This window comes from Bos mutus, chromosome 4 (genome assembly GCF_027580195.1).
Source record: "Bos mutus isolate GX-2022 chromosome 4, NWIPB_WYAK_1.1, whole genome shotgun sequence".
NCBI classification, from domain to species: domain Eukaryota; kingdom Metazoa; phylum Chordata; class Mammalia; order Artiodactyla; family Bovidae; genus Bos; species Bos mutus.
Window position 1 is genome coordinate 66609270 of NC_091620.1, and position 21040 is coordinate 66630309.

The following is a 21040-nucleotide window of genomic DNA, read 5'->3' on the forward strand; positions in this document are numbered from 1 at the left end:
AGTCTTCCTATTCAAGGATATAGTATACCTTTCTACTTATGTGTCAATAGTTTTTGCACTAGGTTTCTTAAATAAAATGTATAGAGTATTGAGGGTATTAAGGGCTTCCCCAGTGGCTCAGTGGTAAAGAGTCCATCTGAAATGCAGGAGACATGGGTGTGATCCCTGGGTTGGGAAGATCCCCTGGAGAAGGAAATGGCAATCCACTCTAGTATTCTTGCCTGGAGAATTCCATGGACAGAGGACCCATGTGGACTACGGTCCCTGGGGTTGCAAAGAATCAGACACAACTGAAGCGACTGAGCACGCACACACACACACACACACATAAATTAATAGAAAGAGGCATGGTGTTATTGTGGATTGTTGGGCATTCATAGACAGCATGGAAAAAGCATTAAAAAGGTAAACATAGGGGCTACTATATGTTTAATACTAATAAGAAAAAGATCCCTCTGGAAGCTATTAGAGAACAGTATGCCTCAGTTTACCATCTCAGTATACTTCTTCCTCCTACACCTCCTCTTCACATAGACACAAAGGAAGTGTTTTCTTACTTTGGGCAGAGGAAAAGTCCTCTGACCAAGTGCCTGAACAACTTGTGTCCTGCTTGATAAAGAAGTAAGATTTTAAGGCTAATTACTCCAAATAAATCTAAATTTTCTAACCTCAAAGAGTTATACCAAAAGCATTCATGAGTTCTCTAACTAATCATAGGAGTCTGACTGATTGCCTCTACTTAAAGAATCCTCCCCCTTCTCTTTCTCACTTCCCCTTCTTGAACAAGGCCAGCCCCCACATTGCCTTTAGATCTCAGGTTTCCTGGGGCTGGTCCAGATACCCTGACTGGATGGGGCTGCAAATAGTCAGACACGACTGAGTGACTGAACTGAACTGAACTTTGCTTCCACAGCACACTTAATCTTGCCAGCACAGCACATACTACACCTTATTGAAAGATCATCTTTTATAGCCCCCTTATCAACAACCACTGTTCTTTGGGGGGATATTTATTAAAGAAAGAATGAATGAGTAAGTGGATGGATTCTAGAGTAGAACATTTCTCTATATCTATTGTTGTAGCTTTTGATATTATTTTCACTTCTGGAACTCATTTTTTAAATAAACTGAAAGAAGACACATACTTCCCTCACTGCAATTGAAAGAACTGACAAAGAGAGATCGGAAGAGAGAGATCAGAAGAGATGCATTTCAGTGAATGGTCACAGCTTTGAGTGAGCACCATATCATTATCTGAAGAATCTGACACTTGCACACTTTCTTTACCTACAGTTAACCATCACTTAATCATTTATTAATAAAACAGCACAATAAACAAGACACTGTTTTAAATAATGTGAGACACAGAGAAAGCTAAGGTATAATCTTTGCTTTCAATGCCCATTCATCTACTGAAAAAAGTAATATATGCATGGCTAAGAAAAGCAGCAATACAAAGATAGATTTTAAGTAGCAGCTAGCTGCTATAGCCAGCAAGGACCATGACAAGGGTAACGGTTGATTGGGGTGATGAGAAAAACTCTTGAAGTAGGAAAACCTTGCTGCAAACAATACCATAGTCAAGATTATAATTTATTTGCTGACACAAGAGAAAGGTGATGCTATAGAAGTTAGAAGAACTAACTTTATTGATTTGAGGGCCTAGGTAGAAAAGGCAATTTATGTACTCAAAAAAAAAAATTAAAGAAAAGTTAATTCATATGTATCTGCTTTTTATATCTACCAATGAATAAGTAGAATTTAATGCCAGAATGAATAAAGTCTCAGGGGTCCCCTCTTCCTGTCCTTAGGAATATTAGAATGGGTTTTATACAACTACATACTACTTCTAACATAGAGTGATTATAAAGTCTTAAAGGACTTAGAAACCTACTTGTTCTATGTAATTATATGAACTAAGTATTTTTGAAGAGACAATCGTATAACTCAAATACTATTTTTCTCCCTAGAAACACACAGCACCACCTTTCACTTGTGTAAGCAAATAAATTATAATCTTGACTATGGTATTGTTTGCAGCAATTTAATTTCTTCTGAATATAGCTCTTATTCTATTATAATGCTTGAATGATTCACATGCAATGTTTCCAATCCAGTTTTATTGGCTTGTGAAACTTTTTAACGAAATGTTAGCATTTGCAGGCACCAGATGTTTTGACATAAGGAGAAGCAATATGTAAATTTTAATCCATGCTAGGAACAATAGCCTGCAGGCACCTTTTTCTTATTACATGAATTATATAATTAACCACATTGAGGTCGATCCTATCAAAATCATCACCATCTAGAATGTTGTACTCTTGTCTTAATGGTCTTGCCAATTAATGAAACCGATATATATTTAACATGATGTGTATCCAGTGCTTAACCAATAAACCTTATTCTATTTTACCACTTAACCACCCCACAGCTAGAACTCCGCAGGTGATAATAATTTTTTAGATGGGTTTCAATATTCCTTTTGGTGGTCAACAAAATCAATGCTTGTATTATATCTAAGCTGTTTGCAGCTGCATATCTCACTTAACAAAAATGTTAAAACATGTTACAACTTTCTTCATCTTTTCCATCTTTTTGACTCAACTCTGAATAATGAGTGTGTGTGTGTGTGTGTGCGCGCATCCCTTTCAAGAAGAAGAAATTTGGGGGGCAGTGGTAAAGAATTTGCCTACCAATGCAGGAGATACAGGAGACATAGGTTCAATCCCTGGGTCAGAATGATCTCCTGGAGAAGGAAATAGCAACCCACTCCAGAATTCTTGCCTGAAAAATTTCATGGACCGAGGATCTTGGTGGGCTGCAGTCCATGTGGTTGCAAAAGAGTCAGACATAACTGAGTTGCACTACTTCTCTTCTCTCTCTCATCTGTTGCCTAGCTGTAGGCTCCAATAAAAAGTAACAAGGGGTTAGTGATAAATAACCCGTCTGCCAAGGCAGGAGACTTAAGAGGGTTCAATCCCAGATTGGGAAGATTCCCTGGAGTAGGAAATGGCAACCCACTCCAGTATTCTTGCCTAGAGAATCCTGTGGACAGAGGAGCCTGGAGGGCTGCTGTCCATAGGGTTGCACAGAGTTGGACATGAATGAAGCGACTTACGGAGAAGGCAATGGCACCCCACTCCAGTACTCTTGCCTGGAAAATCCCATGGATGGAGGAGCCTGGTAGGCTGCAGTCCATGGGGTCGCTAAGAGTCGGACACGACTGAGTGACTTCACTTTCCCTTTTCACTTTCATGCATTGGAGAAGCAAATGGCAACCCACTCCAGTGTTCTTGCCTGGAGAATCCCAGGGACGGGGGAGCCTGGTGGGCTGCCGTCTATGGGGTTGCACAGAGTCGGACACAACTGAAGAGACTTAGCAGCAGCAGCAGCCTGGAGTAATGACAAGCCATTCCAGTATTCTTACCTGGAAAATTCCATGGACAGAGGAGTCTGGTAGGGCCACAAAGAGTCAGTCACAACCGAGCACACACACACACACACACACACACACACACACACACATGTTCATATAAGAACATAAAATGTTCTTATATGTGGAGTCATTCCTAATATCAAGAGATTAGAAAATTTTTTTATAAGCTCCTACATAGGCAGAGATGCACTTATACTCAAATACACTGCATATGTACATATACATACAATAAACAATCAAGTATAGAACCCATTCAGTTATCCTTTTTTCAGTCTATACAGTGTCAAAAGATCATCCTAAATTACCTTTACCTCATTAGGTTGGTTATTAATTTCTACACAGAAATTATTATATTTTTGATCAGTATTTTTAGCATTGATAATTCATTATGAAAAAAATTTTTCTGATAGAACATTTCTTTAAAAATCAAAGAATCTATATTTGAACATAGAATAGCATTTTTATAGTCAACTCAGAGCCATTCTGTTTTATTATTTTTTAGGCAGGTATGTAGAAAAAAATTCATAAGCATGGTATTAAATATTAGAAGTCTTAACATTTAACTGAAATTCTTATTAATTTCATTATCAAGGGATAGGTCTAGTCAATACCAATTAGCAGTTTTAAAATGTTTTACATATTAAAGTACAGTATTCTATTTATCCTAGATTGTCTGGGGACTATCTAGTATATTAAAAAATTTTGCAGAGTTTCTTAGTAATTTCATTGCTACAATTATGCCTGCTAGCAATTTTGCAACATTTTGATAAATATTTTCTGTAAATCAAAACCATAACAGCATGAAGAAGCAGATGGTAGGAAACTATATTGAAAAGTGTAACAATTATTTTCATTAATAAGGAAATATTGGCTTACTGTTTTCAGCAAGGACTATCAAGTAAGCAGTTGCCAGTTGTGAAGTCTCATGGCTGCCAAGTATCCTTTTAGATGATTACCCTACATTCTGTATTTTCCAGGGCAGTTTATGTACAAAGTCAGAAAAAAAAGTATATTAAAGCATTTAACAATTCTATGCTTTCATTTTATACATATATATATGCAAAGAAAATATTGGTTCATTTTTTACAGTATGTGTACAAAGATTCATGTACTTATCAGAGAACACCAGTGCTATTTTCTTAGAAAATAAGACATATTACTTTGCTATTAAAAATGAAAAATAGCAATAGTTATAAATTCTACAGTCTTATTATAATAACAATTTTTTCTTGATACAACCAATGTTAGATCAAAATTATAGGAATATTATTTCAGTTATTCAAATATACAAAATCCTATTAAAGTCAAAGATTTTTAACTACATTGTTATTATTAAGATTAAATAGCTGAATTAATTTTAGCATTTTATGCCATAAGCAACTTCAATGCTCTTAGGTAAGATCCTTGAATTTAGTTAGCTTTTAAACTTCAGTATTCCTGTAATAAAGAATAATATAACTGGTTGCATATAATTCTTTCAGCACATTTTGCATATTTTCTATTTTATCTGTTATATATAATCACCAGCTTTAAATGTCATACAAATAAAATTTATTTCTGTGGAAAAAGCAGCATTGAGAATACAGAATTTTTTGAAATAAAATGGTAGTGCAGGAATAGGAGAGGTAGAATTGGAAACACAAAAGTCTTTAACTTTATTCTTGAAGCATGTTAGATAAATGTAGGGAAAAAAGACATGTAACTGAAGATTTCATCAGTAGAAAACACAAAAGAAATTTGAATATGTAGAAATACCTACACAAATCCCTTTACAACAAAAAGACAAAAAGTTCCCTTTTATGTATAAAACAGCAGATAAAGTATTTCATCATTAAATTGGTTGAATCCAGTGGGAAGTTTTTTAATGAAAATAATTATTTTGGGATAATCTCTTATATACTAAAATAGTCTGACTCTCACAGAAAACAAGTGTAGCACAGAGAAATTTTAAGAAAATTATTTTTATCAGGTTTTAAATACTTCATATACAAATTAGAAATCATACAAATGATAAAATATTGATGTATACAATGAATAATTATTACAGGAAGGTTGTAAGATGCATTAGATATGCAACACTCTAAATTTTGTGTTAAGTATTTATTAAGTAAATGTAATGAAATCACTGTGTATGTAATTTACACTAAATCAAATTGACATCTTGGACTTATCAATAAGCAGGGCATCAGAAAGGCGAATGATGTAATTCCATGTAATAGATATAGGATATTCCATAATCAATACTGTAGCAAAATTCAGTTCTTCAGGTATTTTCAAGAGACCAAGATGGCTGATCTAGTGTTGATAACATAGCAAAATGATTAACTAATTCCAGTTTTCATCTACATCTTAGACCTTATAAGGTAGGTAAATATCAGCCTAGAGACATTATAAAATATCAAAATTTCATAATATCATAAGAGTAAAAAATATTTTCATGATAGTGAAGTATAAGAAAATTCCAGTATGACTCAATCTATCAAAACAAAGAAAAAATAAATTATATTTTACCTTGTGAAATCTAACTCCTCCCTTGACATGAAGGTAAATGAGCATACCAAATTAAAAAACTCATTGTGTTTATTTTTTAAAGAAAGAGCTACTAAATATTTTATTTACAGTGATGTGAGTGGCAAAGAATGAGTTTAAAAAGTAGAGGAAGGCTGCTTCTCAATGTTCCCAGTCCATCTGGCTGATTATTACTTAGAACTTTTGCACTCACACATAGAAAGCCATATTCACTGACTTCACATCTGTAAACTGAGGAAATATTATCTGTATATATATTCTCCAGTTCTGGGGAAAATTCAAGAAGAAAGAACACTAAAAAGAAAAAACATACAAAAAGCTACATCTACTTGTAAGTGGTCCTTGTTATTTTAAGATAATTAGGAGTTGGAAGGGTTGTTTAATGTGAATCCAGGGAAAGGAAGCCAATACTTCAGAGAAAAAAGATTGCATGGGACCTTATCTTGAAAAATAAATAAAAGTAATTTTTAAATTGCTTTATTTCATTTTAGCAAAGCTTTTTTATTATGATAGCAATTATATAATTATTTGCATGAACAAGACTTGGTTAAATTGTGTATTAATAGTCCAGTGATAGCTGATGTTTATTGTGATAAAATTATTTTAGACAATATATCTATTTTACTGTTGTACGTGGGCTTCCCTGGTTGGCTCAGAGGGTAAAGGGTCTGCCTGCAGTGCGGGAGACCTGGGTTCAATCCCCAGGTAGGGAAGTTGCCCTGGAGAAAGAAATGGCAAACCACTCCAGTAATCTTGCCTAGAAAATTCCATGGATGGAGAAGCCTGGTAGACTACAGTCCATGGGATTGCAAAGAGGTGGCACACAACGGAGAAACTTCACTTCTCCTAAATCACATGTACTGTTGTACATCTCATTTCTGCAAAAATATTATAGGCATCGATTTTCCCAAGGATAATTCTTGATTCTTAGATAGCCAAATAATTTGCCATGAATTTATCTTATCTCTACTTTGATAAATATATACATATATATGTTTAAAATATCATTGTCAGATACTTGCAACATCTAATTATTACAGAGAAACTGAGCCATAAATCTGTAAATATATGACAGAGCCATATATATAACAGGGGTTGTTGGAAAGGGTCTATTTTATAAGTGAATTCACAACTTTTTTAGTGAAAGCAGCTAGTGTTTGGTACACTTTCACTTACCAATGCAACTTTATCATTTCTGGAGCTTGAATAATGATATTCAGATAACTAGGGCTCCGTCTTCCCTCATTACATATGACATTAACTGTATGCTTTGCTTTTGATGCGAGAATTTTTCATCTGGGATCCAAGAAGATATACAGGAAGTCCTACAAAACCCTTAGTGCATATAAATTTAGGGCTGCATATAGGAGCCTGGTAGGCTGCAGTCCATGGGGTTGCTAAGAGTTGGACACAACTGAGCGACTTCACTTTCACTTTTCACTTTCCTGCATTGGAGAAGGAAATGGCAGCCCACTCCAGTGTTCTTGTCTGGAGAATCCCAGGGACGGGGGAGCCTGGTGGGCTGCCGTCTATGGGGTTGCACAGAGTCGGACACGACTGAAGTGACTTAGCAGCAGCAGCAGCATATAAACTCTGCATTTTTCTGGAGAGAAGGTCTATAACTTTCCATAAATTCTCAAGGCCTTCAAAAGTAAGAACTAAAATTAATTTTTTTAATCTACTTCAGTTGACTGTTATAAAACACTATCTTTTACTCTGTCTTTAAAATTCCATTACCTATTTCACAATCCCCTAATAGCTATTATAATCTGCAAGTAGCAGCAAATATTACCTTTTCCAGCAAATATTTCCTCTACCAGAACTCTCTCATCCAGACTCTACCATCTTGTGTCAAGCCATTCACCAGCTGAGATTATGAGAAATGGCTTTCAGGGCTGAGTAGTAGTATTTTAGCAGAATGGAAAATGATGACAAATTAATGACATCAATAGTGTGATTTTTCTAGAATATGAAGAAATTAGAATAATGTGCAAAATTATACAGAAATTAGCCTCTGTCTAGAATGATGTGTTTTTCATTGACTCTAAGATATATTCCTTCTCTATGATTTGCAATGTTAAATTATCAATTCAGATAATAAAGTAGAATTTTGCAATAAAGTATATAATGGCATCACCAATTTAATGGACATAAGTTTGAACAAACTCCGGGAGATAGTGAAGGACAAGGGAGCCTGGCTTGCTGCAGTCCATGAGGTGACAAAAAGTTGGACATGACTTAGCAATTGAACAATATAATGTTCTCAAATTCTTGAGGAAATGTATCTTATTCTTTCTTTCACATGACCTATTTCAGATGAATTTATCTATCTGGCTTTGATGACTATTCCTATAATTAAGAGTTTTTTCATGTCAAAAAGTGAAAATTATTTCAAATCTCCAAACTCTGAATTGGTGCTATAAACCAAGCCTGAGATAATTAATACACCATAAGGATTTAGTATTTGTCCACTTTAATTAGCAATAAGTCTCAAATTTTGTGATGACGTATTTTTCATGTGAGTAAAACCTGAAGCACCCTTTCAAAAGTGTATCCCAAAGTTAATATTCATGAATGACTACATCTCAATCATAGTAATACACAGCAGGATTTTAATTTTTAGACTTATCCCTCCTGGTTAAATATATATGTATATTTCTACTACATTATTTCATCTTGGTTTTCAAAGAGACTTTCATAAGTTGTTGTCAATAGTTTTCAGGATTCCCAACAGATGTCTTCTAGATCTCTCTAATGAATGTCTCATGAAGATGCTTTCCCAACTTATTCTCATTTTATCATTTAGTTGATATTATTCTCCTGTATAGCCCCCCCTCCACCAAACGTATGCTTTTTAAAAGAAGTTTTAAATTCTGCTCTTCCCACACACTTTTGGGATTCTCCAGCCTTCAATTTTATTTTTTCTGAACTTCAGTATTTGCAGTTTATACCGCACCGTGTAGACTTTAATTTTAAAAGTCTTCCATCTTTTGTTGTGTTTCTTATGTAGTCTCGTTAACTCCCTGAGGAGTAAGACCATATCTTGCTCTTCTGTTCTATATTTTCATAAAACTTATTGCAGTTTTCAATATCTCTCCCTAAATGCTCATTGATCAGATGATTGTTCATGCAGGTCTAATAACAGAGCAATATTCCTGGTAAGTCAATTCCCAAAGCTTTGAAGAAGCTGAAGAGAAAAAAATTGAGTAAATCACCATAGGTATAAATGTTCTTAAATGCTAACAAAGATCATAAGGTACTTTAAGTACTTATAGGAATAGCAGATATCTTCTACTCAGAGCTGAATGTAATAAGAAAGCTTTCCTGTTTTACTAATTATTTTGTCAGTTGGCAATCCAATTTTCAATATTTCATGAATTCAAAGGAACACTGTATCAACTAATTAATTTAAATCCAGTTTTTGAAACAGTGATAAGTGTTATTTAACAAATTAACAAACTGTCCTTTAGGTGGACTTTCAATATTTTATTTGCTGAGACTTATCATCCAATATCTCTTCTTGATGAAGCAAAAACAATCTAATATGTAATTTCAGATGCTGATTAGAAAATCAGAAGAATGAAGGGGAATAAAGAACATATATTTTCTCCATTTTGTACCTGTTTGGGGGAGTATATTTGTGTGAAGTGATTGATACAATTCCAGACAATATTCTTGAGGAAAAGATTCAATGTGTTCCTTTTCTGGACCATGTGTGTCTTCTCTATAAATATGCAAAGAAGCTTTTAGAATTTGTGTAATTGAACTGACAAAGGGAATTTGAGTCTTTAGAATCCAGTTTTTTATAAATTTTCTGTGTTTTATTGTGGAAAATTCTAGAGTTTATTATAGATTTACTCTTCACTTATAAGTGGTAGATAATCTATCTTTTATTTAGTTCCTTTACAAGACTTGAACTTTAGACAACATATCCACCAGACAATGGAGAAAGGCAATGAACCACCAGATTGTTGATCTTGATTCTTGAAAACTAATGTAGTCAGAGCTTGAATAGGAAAGAGACGGAAGTAAGTAAGAAAACGTTTGCATGTTTCAAAAGGAAAAAAACGTTTGTATGTTTCAGAAGGTTTATTCTTGCAGTCTGTTAGTTCCAATAGCATATCATTAAGTGACTACTTTTAAAACATTAGTAGAGAGCTATTTCTTATGTTGTACCTCTTTCCAGAAAAACAAAATTTAAGTAGATCTGGACTTAGTGGTCAAAGAGAAAAAAACAAAACAACTTTTTTTCTGTCCATAATTCTTCAACACCGTGTTTGTCCTTCCTGTAAATTCTGCTGTTTCTAACCAATCAGTGTTTCATGACCAATATACTCCCTTCAGAAAAATTAAGCGAGAGAAATATATGAAACAAGAATGTAATTGCATAGCACCAGCACAAAATTTCTTCCTAGTTGATCAATTGAGCCTGTTTATTTTTTTATAACTCATCACCATCTTCTGAGCTAAAGCTACTTCTTCTACTGCTCTCTTTAGAAACTGCAGGAGAAATGGCAGATAGCAGAGGATCTGTTCCAAACGGAGATACTGTGTCATCCAGTAGCATGTTATCCAATCTTTGTTCCTCTTTCAAAGCTGCACTAAATGATAAATCTGTGAAGTGTGACAAAGGATCGGAGAAGGCCATAGCTTGATCACAGAGTTCAGGGCTTGTCCCCTGAGACAGAACCAATTGTTGGCAATAGTCTCCTGAATTCTGCTCTAGATGGGTCTGTTTGGTGATGTGAGCACCTAAATCAACTGTGACAAGTGAAGCCAGGGTTGGCAGACCATGAGCACGAGCCTGTATTTCTAGTTCCTGCAATATCAAACAAGAATAGTTAAATAATGACTTTGATAGTAAACTCAACTCTAGACAGTAAGTCAGAAATAGATCTAACAAGCACTCAACATGAAGAGTAGTATAAATTAGAAATACTCTTTGCAAATAACAGAGTGTGGTATGTTTCTAATGCCTGAAAAATAATCCTGAGGAAAATACTCAGATTTCTTAAAAAATTCCCCCCCCCATTTGTTCGTTAAAAGAATACATGACATATAATGGTCTCACAGTGGCTCAGACTACAAGACAACTATTTGGAGATAGTAGAAATCTTTCAGTTATTCTTCCTGATTAATTTCTCAATATAAGACCATTTTATGGAAACAAGTGTTTTACCTGGCAATAAGCTTGTTCACATATATAAAGAAAAAATTATTGAGAGTTATGAAAACCTATATTTTGAGATTTTGTGTCACATAAGAAGATGAGGAGTGACTTAATATAAATTAGCACAATATGCCTTAAGGCTACAAAATCCATAGCAGTGTTACTAAACAAATAAAAGAGGGAGAGGAAAATTTAATGTCCAATATTATCGAAAGAAACAAAGATCCTATTTACTATTATTTTTTGACTGGGATAATATTTGTGTGTTTATAAAATTGGTTCTATTTTATGCATTTTGCAATTAGTTATTGTCATTCCTTATATATTTTTAAAGCCAGCTTGATCCTAGATTTCTAATCAAAACCTAATTGAATCAGTCTAATTTGTGAACTTCTAAAAGGCAATAAAAATTATCCTTGAGAAGGCAAAAAACAATTGTTAGTAAGAAAAAAAGAAACAAGACCAATGAATAGAACTGATGATGGGTAAGTCATATGTAAGGTACGTGGTTCATGGCAACATTCTTATGAAAACCTGAATGCGGAGTAGAAGGCGCCTGTTAGCCTGCTCTAATTTCTTCTGTCTGTGTTCTAATTCTTGAGCTCTCTGTTGTTCTTTTTGTAGCCACTTGATGTACTCCACTGATGCTTTTAGAATGGTTCCTTTGTTCCAGCGCATATCACTGTAGAACGGAGAGATAACCTTTTCACAATTGTGCATGTCAGCAGAATTCATAAGAACTTACAAAATCTTTTACATTAATATGAAATAATGATTTACATGACTATTATTCACTCTTAGATATTATTGCTTCTGAATAGAAATTTTAATAGAATAGTTAAGAAGCCCTTATATAGTAAAATTAATCCCAGAATGAAAATAAGTGTCAAAAGAAAGTAATAAAGTGACTTTTTGTGGGAGAGCTAAATGCAATATCATGATTCTACCATTACAGTTTTTATATTTTTAGTGAAAATTGCTTTTATTATTAACTCCGAGATTAAAATCTATGTGCAGTATTTCTGCATTAATGAACTAGGAAATGTACATTACTGAAGACTTAAGCCTAAATTTTTTAAGATCATTTGATATGTACCAATCTTTTAACATACTTTCTATAAGGTTGCTTTTATGCTTCTAGGGAAAAAAAATAAGGTCCCATGTCTGTCCTGAATGGTGATCCTGAGTAATTGTGAAACAAATCATTTTGGCAACTTTATGCAATAGAGCAAAACTTTCTAGATTCATAAGGCAAATTTTCCCACACAAAAGCATCAACACATTTTTTATAAAAAGCTATATATCTATTTTTAAATAAGTTTATGATAAGTAAATACAATTAAATATTGCTGATAATCTTCAGGCTATAGCATAGAAAAATATTTTATTAAAACTTATTTTTAAATGAGAAAAATGATAAATCCAGAATTATAGAACTGGCTACTTATTTTAATGTCTAAAAACATGTATCAATCAATTTAATACTATCTGACAATTGGTAATATATATGGAGAATAAGGCCAAGCTAATTGCTAAAAGTTAATCAGAACAGCTGAAAAATCTGGGTGAATTTTCAACTTAGAATAATGAGATTTGTTTTGATATAACAGAAAGTAAGCTTGTAGGGAAATTTTTAAAAGACATTTCACTGCATGTGATTTTAGTTTATGTGATCTACTTGAAATATATGCAACTTAATATGTATTTACTAAGTACTCAGAAGTAGAAAAATATAGTTTGAAAAATCTGACTGGTATATGCCTCATAATTTTGTTTCATTTCTTCTCATGGAAAGAAAAAATTAGAAGGACAGAAGGAATATGATGAAAACAATATCCTAGTCAGCTTTGAAATTTAAGGTACTGTTTATTTAGGTCTAAAATAAATATTCGAAGTTTTGGTAGAAAACACACAATGGGGACTTCTTGGTAGTGCAGTGGACAAGCAGTCACCTTCCAATGATACGGGTTCAATCTCTGGTCAAGAAACTAAGATCCCACATTCTGTGGGGCAACTAAGTTCCACACACCACAACTGAGACCTGATGCAGCCAAATCAATAAATGCGATCAGTTGCTTCAGTCGTGTTTGAATCTTTGCAACCCCATGAACTGTAGCCCGCCAGGCTCCTCTGTCCCTGGGATTCTCCAGGCAAGAATACTGGAGTGGGTTGCCATGCACTCCTCCAGGGGACTTTTCCAACCCAGATATCAAACCCACATCTTTTGTGTCTCCTTCTTTGCAGGTGGATTCTTTACCACTGAGCCATTTTGGAAGCCCAAATCAATCAATCAATATTTTTTAAAAAAGGGCAATACACAAAAGTTTTCCTACAATATCTATTTGTTGTCATTTCACTAAATTTTTAAAAGTTTACTCTATTTTAAAGCCATTTTAATGTATGAGATTTCATCCTAAAATATTTTGTTTTCCAAATATATTGAGTTCAGTTCAGTTCAGTCGCTCAGTCCTGTCTGACTCTGTGACCCCATGAATTGCAGCACACCAGGCCTCCCTGTCCATCACTATCTCCCGGAGTTCATTCACACTCACATCCATCGAGTCAGTGATGCCATCCAGCCATCTCATCCTCTGTCGTCCCCTCTTCCTCCTGCCCCCAGTCCCTCCCAGTATCAGTCTTTTCCAGTGAGTCAACTCTTCACATGAGGTGGCCAAAGTACTGGAGTTTCAGCTTTAGCATCAGTCCTTCCAAAGAACACCCAGGACTGATCTCCTTTAGAAGAACTGGTTGGATCTCCTTGCAGTCCATGGGACTCTCAAGAGTCTTCTCCAACACTACAGTTCAAAAGCATCAATTCTTCGGTGCTCAGCCTTCTTCACAGTCCAACTCTCACATCCATACATGACTATTGGAAAAACCATAGCCTTGACTAGATGGACCTTTGTTGGCAAAGTAATGTCTCTGCTTTTGAATATGCTATCTAGGTTGGTCATAACTTTCCTCCAAGGAGTAAGCGTCTTTTAATTTCATGGCTGCAGTCACCATCTGCAGTGATTTTGGAGCCCAGAAAAATAAAGTCTGACACTGTTTTCACTGTTTCCCCATCTATTTCCCATGAAGTGATGGGACCAGATGCCATGATCTTCGTTTTCTGAATGTTGAGCTTTAAGCCAACTTTTTCACTCTCCACTTTCACTTTCATCAAGAGGCTTTTGAGTTCCTCTTCACTTTCTGCCATAAGGGTGGTGTCATCTGCATATCTGAGGTGATTGATATTTCTCCCGGCAATCTTGATTCCAGCTTGTGCTTCTTCCAGTCCAGCGTTTCTCATGATGTACTCTGCATATAAGTTAAATAAGTAGGCTGACAGTGTACAGCCTTGACATACTCCTTTTCCTATTTGGAACCAGTCTGTTGTTAAGGAGATATATTAATTATATCTCCCAAGATAATTTCAAGCAGTTAGGCCTTAAAAACATTATATATGACAGTATACTGTAAACATTAACACATACAAAGACTTGCCTAAGGAGTGAATATTCATAGTGGCTTATCATTTTCTACAAAATAATTTATTTTGAAGAACTTAAATCTTTGGGGAAGTTAAAACCTTGAATGTCTGTAGGGCTAAGGCAGGTATTAGAAATATGTAAGTTAGAGTAGGAATGCTGCCAGGCAAAACTATGCAAATGTATGATCTGTTGTCATTTTAGGAGTACACATCCACTTAAAAGTATTACAAAAAGGAAAAGAAAGCAAACATCATGAGAGGTCTGATTCTTCTTCCTTTGATCAGTATTTTATAACTTCTGATTTAGAAAGTCTTGTTAGGTCTCATTTACTAGTTCAACTGCCATTCTTACACAAAAGCAGAAGAAAGTTTTGACTGTAGAAGATAAAAAAATCAGTTTAGTAGAAAAAAAAAAAAAAAAAACCCTTAGGTTTATATCTAAAAAAGTAGAAAAAGTCATAAAAAAAAGTAGACAAACTAGTTTAAAAAAAAGTAGAAAAAATAATAATTTGATAGCACAATGCATGCTCTGCTAGCATGTTTATATTTATAAATATGATTTTTATAAATATGATTAATAAAAAGCACATATGAAGTAGATACTATCACACATCTGTAGAAATGTTTCACCTTCTTATTTGTTAGTTCTGTTTGGTTTGATTTTTCACTAATGGTTAAGATATTATCATTCCCTGGTAGTATGTTTTTCATTTCATTTTCTCAACATATTTATCTCAACTATAACTGTTTACTATTTGTTTTCCTTCTGACCATACTATTTTGATACAGCAAAGAAGAAAGAAGTAAAAATTTCTGAAAGTTTTTGATACACAAAAATGGCAACTTCATGGAATTCAAAACGCCTTCAGGTATTAGCTTTCATTTCCTAAAACAAGTGAAAGTGAAAGTCACTCAGTCATGTCCAACTCTTTGTGACTCCATGGACTACAGAGTCCATGGAATTCTCCAGGCCAGAATACTGGAGTGGGTAGCCTTTCCCTTCTCCAGGAGATCTTCCCAACCCAGGGATCGAACCGAGGTCTCCCCCATTGCAGGCAGATTCTTTACCAGCTGAGCCACAAGGGAAGCCCTTCCTAGACCAAATCCTAAGTTTATTCCAGTCATGAGCTGGAAAGGCATTCAGAGCCTTTTTAGAACTGCTGGCTAGTTAGAAGAGGGAAACAGGGCCCAAAACGGCAGTCTGAAATAGTGGTCAAAAACAGTTATGGGAGAACATACTGACACTCCTTTCCCTGATTCGACACTGAGGTCATGCTTCACTTGCATAATGTCCTCTTCTTACCCCCTTCCCTGACTGGTGTCTGGTTCATGCCTCATTGGCATGAAGCACAACCAATCAAGCCCCTAGAACTACCAAAGAGGAAGTAACACAAGATATAAAGAGGGAAACTGAGCAGGTCTAGACCACTCCTACAGGGGTTGGTCCACTCTCACGTCTGGAGAGTGTACAAGACAAGAACTGAAGAAGAACTGATCCAATAGAACCAAAGCTTCAGAGTTCTTTCTGCTTGCCCAAACGCATGTGTTTAGAAGTTGGGATCTAGGTCTCCTGCCTCTATTTAGCACTGTTTTTGCAAATTGTGGTTTTCCCACTCTTTCAAATGCATCTGCCATAAGAAATGTGTTTTCTATTGTGACCTAGTGCATACATTGTACATAAAACTGCATCAAAGTTTTCTTGAGGTATTACTATCCTCCTAATATGTATAATATATAATACTTTTATATTTCCAGTGTCTACATATGATACGATAGAATTAAAACAATTACTAATTCTCCTTTCTGAAATATACAAAGATGAGAAAAGCACTTAAGAAAGCTTACAATGAAGCTTCCCCAACTATGGTCCCTTTCACATGTGATTATGGATAAACTGATTTTCCTTATTCTAGATCAGTCCACAGCCTGCTTTTGTCAATAAAGTTTCATCAGATGCAGTCATCCTCTTTCATATACATATTGTCTATGTCTGAAGGCAACGGCAACCCACTCCAGTACTCTTGCCTGGAAAATTCCATGGATGGAGGAGCCTGGTAGGCTGCAGTCTATGCGGTCGCGAAAAGCCGGACACGAATGAGCGACTTCACTTTCACTTTTCGCTTTCATGCATTGGGGAAGGAAATGGCAACCCACTCCAGTGTTCTTGCCTGGAGAATCCTAGGGACGGCAGAGCCTGGTGGGCTGCCGTCTATGGGGTCGCATAGAGTCGGACATGACTGAAGCTACTTAGCAGCAGCAGCAGCTTTCATGCTACAATGGCAGAGTTGAGTAATTGTCAGACTTTATGCTCACAAAGCTTGAAATAATTACTATCTGACCCTTTGAAGAAAAAATTTGCCATCCTTTGGTCTTAACAATGAAAATTTTGCCATCCCTTTTTCTTGACAATGAATTAGAACCAGAGAGGAGCCATTTTATAGCCATAGCTACTCTATAAAAGTATAGAGTAATAATTACCCCTCACATAAGCTTTATCATTTTTGAGGTTATACATATTATTTTATTTTATTTTTATAAAACTCCATCCATAAGTGGTGCTTTATAGGCATGGTGATATCGAAAGATGTTCAGTCAGGGTTCATAGTCTTAATCTTACAGTCTTATCGTTTGTTTTCTTCATATAACCTGGCCCTGGCACTGTAAGTTAGCTCTATCAGTTACAAGAGAAGCTCTCTTAACTGACTTTTATCTGATCACTTTCAGGATTAATTAATGTTCTCCATTCCCTTTGTGATGCTCACTGACTGTTGTCAGACAAAGTAGATAATAGAGGCCACTAGGCTACCTTCTGAGACACCCAGGTACTTCTGTTATCCTTCTGGTGACAGTGCTTACTGACAGGGTGTTAAATGAATGCCCGTTTTACTTGTTATTGTGATAGTATAATTAAATGATATATGTTAACTAATGAGATATGAATACAAAATAAGAAAAAAGCATTTATAAAAACAGCTCTTGTTTTTTAGGAAAAATATATTAAAAGCCTCAGAAAAAATAAAGTAAAATGTCAGTAAGATAGTTTGCTAAAAATATGCTGTTACAAATTAGGATGCATCATTTAAAAAATCCATCTACACTTAGGTGTTGGCACTTAGGTTTTTGTTTTATCTACAAGAAATTAAAATAGACTATACATTTTTGTGCAGTTTATGTAAGTCAGAAAATTGAAACATATATTTGAACAACAAAGTCTTGACCTTATATCAAATGTTTGGCAAATAAATGTGCGTTTATGTTTTAAGTGTTAAAATTTTATCTGGAAAATGGGTGTTCTGTTCTGCTAATAGAGTTGCATGCTGAGAGACTTCAAAAGATTTGAAAAGTTAGTGGTGGATCCTAGCCAAGATTAAGCTCTTCAGACTCCCCATCCAGTGTTCTTTCTGCCATTCTACTCAAGAAGCCTTCATTATCTACTATGCCCATAAGAATAAATATATGGCATTTCCTCCATTATAAATGATTGAATCATCTGAGTGAATAGCACATTTGCATTTAGGGAAAGAGGACTTTCACTTTTCACAAAAACCACTGTATCAAACCTCATCATTTCTGAGTAACGGATAATGCCAGTGTTTGGAGAGTCCAATTCTGTCCGAACAAAACATTTTTTTTTTTCAAGTCCTTATTAATGCTACAATGTTTTCATGGTTTTAGAGAAACATGGTAAGTTGACATTTTGATTAATCAACTATTTCTTGAAATTTACAACCTCAAACATCTAGTTCAACTGACTTTGTAACTATATGGCATCAAAACCTAGCTGAAAATTTAATTACAACAACAAATTATTGACTAATATCAATAAGCATGTTTTTACAATTCTTATTTTTTGCTTGTATATTTTTTGCTTGAATTTTGGAACCTCTGAGAATTCAACATTCCAATTTTCATGTACATATAAATCTTAAATTGGAAGAACTGCTATAACTATAAATTGAAGATTCCAGTTGATATCACGAGAGTATGTTACTATCACTACATTTGAAAATATTGGTGCCATACAGAAAGATTTGTTATGTACTAAGAAGAAATAATTTACTTATTTCCTAAAGCTCAATAGGATAAGTGTTAGTAACAATTTTGATGTCTGATGTTTAATAATTATCAGCCTTGAGTAGATATTTTAAAATGACACCAGTAGTAGCCTTGTCTTTACCATAAGCTGCTTACTTTACTCAGCATTGGTTCACCCCTCCACCTCTTCCCTCCCACCTGTTTTGTGTAGTATTGAAACCATAACATAATTAAGAAATGATTATTGAACTCACGGATCATTAGACTTTGGAATAAGAGTGCCAAGCTCCTTGATTCGGTAGTTAATATTATATCTTCTTCTTCTTTCAACTATTAAAAAAGAAATATTGATTATTCTCATTAAAGCACAATTAATTTTTGGTCAACTGTAAACCTCCTTAATAACCTTTGAAAAACAATGAGCAAAAAATTTCCATTTAGTTACAAGTGTACTTCTCAACAATAACATAAAAATTCAAATACATTTTATTCTAAAAGTAAAAAATAACAATATTAGAATTGTGATTCTATTATTCACAATGATTTTAAATCATTTTGAAACATTTTCTCTCAAAAATAACATTTTTATCATTCTTTGAAATGCTATATTTACTCATACTGATATACATACATACATACATACATATATATATATATATATATATATATATATCAGGGTCAGGGTGGGTGTATATATATATGTGTGTGTATATATATATATATTTACACACATACATATATGTGTGTACATATACACTTTTTCTTCTCATATACTCCACTGAAAAGCTAACACAAAGCTTGGCTCATGGTAGATATGTGTGCCCAAATAGACTATGACCTCTTTGAGGGCAGGGACCATTTCTTACTTCATTCTGTATACCCAGAGGGCTTGGCATGCAAGAGATGTTAAATAAATGTATGTTTATTAGACCATAAATATACTTTTATAATTTAACAACTTTCAATAATACACAGAACAGTGATTCTTAAGCTTTGGCATGCATCAGATACATCTGGAAGGACTGTCAAATAAATAAAAATAAATTTGTACTCTGCACCTAGAAATTCTGATTTTATTAGGACTAAGTTGGGACCCAAGAATCTGCACTTCAAACAAATTCCCAGGTGTTGCTGATGCTGCTTGTTGAGGGCCCACACTTTGAGAATGACTGATAAAGGTTTTTATTCAGAAATTATTATTCAGAAATAATTCAGAAATTATTATTTCTCTGTTTATATTCCCATGCATGCATTGCCTATGACAATGGATATGCATCTAATAAATATTCAATAAACATCAAATATACAAAAAAGCAGAGCTTCCTATATTGACCCTTACCTAAAACCAGTCTTACAGAGCACAGAATAGTTGTATAATCTACTCTATACTTGCAGGATCAGGAACCATGACTTACATATAATCCTTTTTCAGTAGGTAACATTTTTAAAGCTTTTTAGGGAAATGAATGAAGTAAAAAGTCATGAAGAAGAAAAAACTGTATGTTGAAACATTAAACAATACATGTTTGAAAAATACAAACTGCTACTGGAAACAAAGAAAGTCCTAAAAAATATCAATTGTCTTGGTGAATCTACTCTATGAAGCAGTTTACCATGAATGAACTTGACCTTCTGGAATAATACATTGGGATTCCTCTGAAATTAGGATATAATTGATTCTTGGGAGAGATTATTTTCCTTCTTTGCCAGTTTTGTTTTCTCTGTGCAAGTAATTGAAAAAACGGACACCATATAAAAAACTGAAAAGAAAATAAACAAAGGCAAAGCTGATAGAAATACATTTATATTTTATACTGAGAATTTATTAATAATTCTATGTTCACACATACTCTCATATTATAAAACAGACTCAAATATAAGATGAAGATCAGCTATGAAGGATGTTCACATTTCTATCTCAAAATAGGAGACTCGTGTAGTCCTATAATGTTTTTTCAAAGTCTATTATTTAAATGTACCTTATGTAAAATATCAGAAATTCCTAGTCTAACCTTATGAGATTGCGCTCATAAAATTTTAATGGTTAATTATAATGAGAAGTTTGTTTTCCCACTGTTTTCATATCCAGTACTAGTTATTTGTAAAGGAGTCAAGCTTTAAGAAATTAATTACTAAATCACTTCATGTTATATGTGATTTCACTTTTTACAAAGTTTTTGATATGTTCATTCATTCCTGTCCTTAGAAACAGGCAACAGGTGCCTCTTTCCCAGACTCCATACTTGAGGACCCCCTTTGCCTTCTCTTACCACATCCATCCTCACTGAGCAAGGCAGCCACAAGGCAAAGGGATCTCCCTTCTAAACTACACTCCAGGTAATTTACACCAGGAATATTCTCCCAAATGCCCTGATCCTGTGCCGGCTGTGTCTGAGGT

The 21040-nt window shown here is 34.4% G+C and overlaps 1 protein-coding gene across 5 annotated transcripts in view; it reads right to left on the bottom strand.

Moving 5' to 3' along the window:
• Positions 1 to 4970: 4970 nt before the first annotated feature.
• Positions 4971 to 21040, bottom strand: part of TFEC (transcription factor EC) — a 99789-nt gene continuing 83719 nt past the window's right edge. For all 5 annotated transcript variants that reach the window (XM_070369581.1, XM_070369584.1, XM_005907742.3 and 2 more), the window contains 3 exons: positions 18897 to 18972; positions 11670 to 11817; positions 4971 to 10784 (listed from right to left, as the gene is read on the bottom strand). In XM_070369581.1, coding sequence (XP_070225682.1) covers positions 10407 to 10784; positions 11670 to 11817; positions 18897 to 18972 — 602 coding nt within the window. In that variant the 3' untranslated portion in view covers positions 4971 to 10406. The remainder of the gene's footprint in view (positions 10785 to 11669; positions 11818 to 18896; positions 18973 to 21040) is intronic.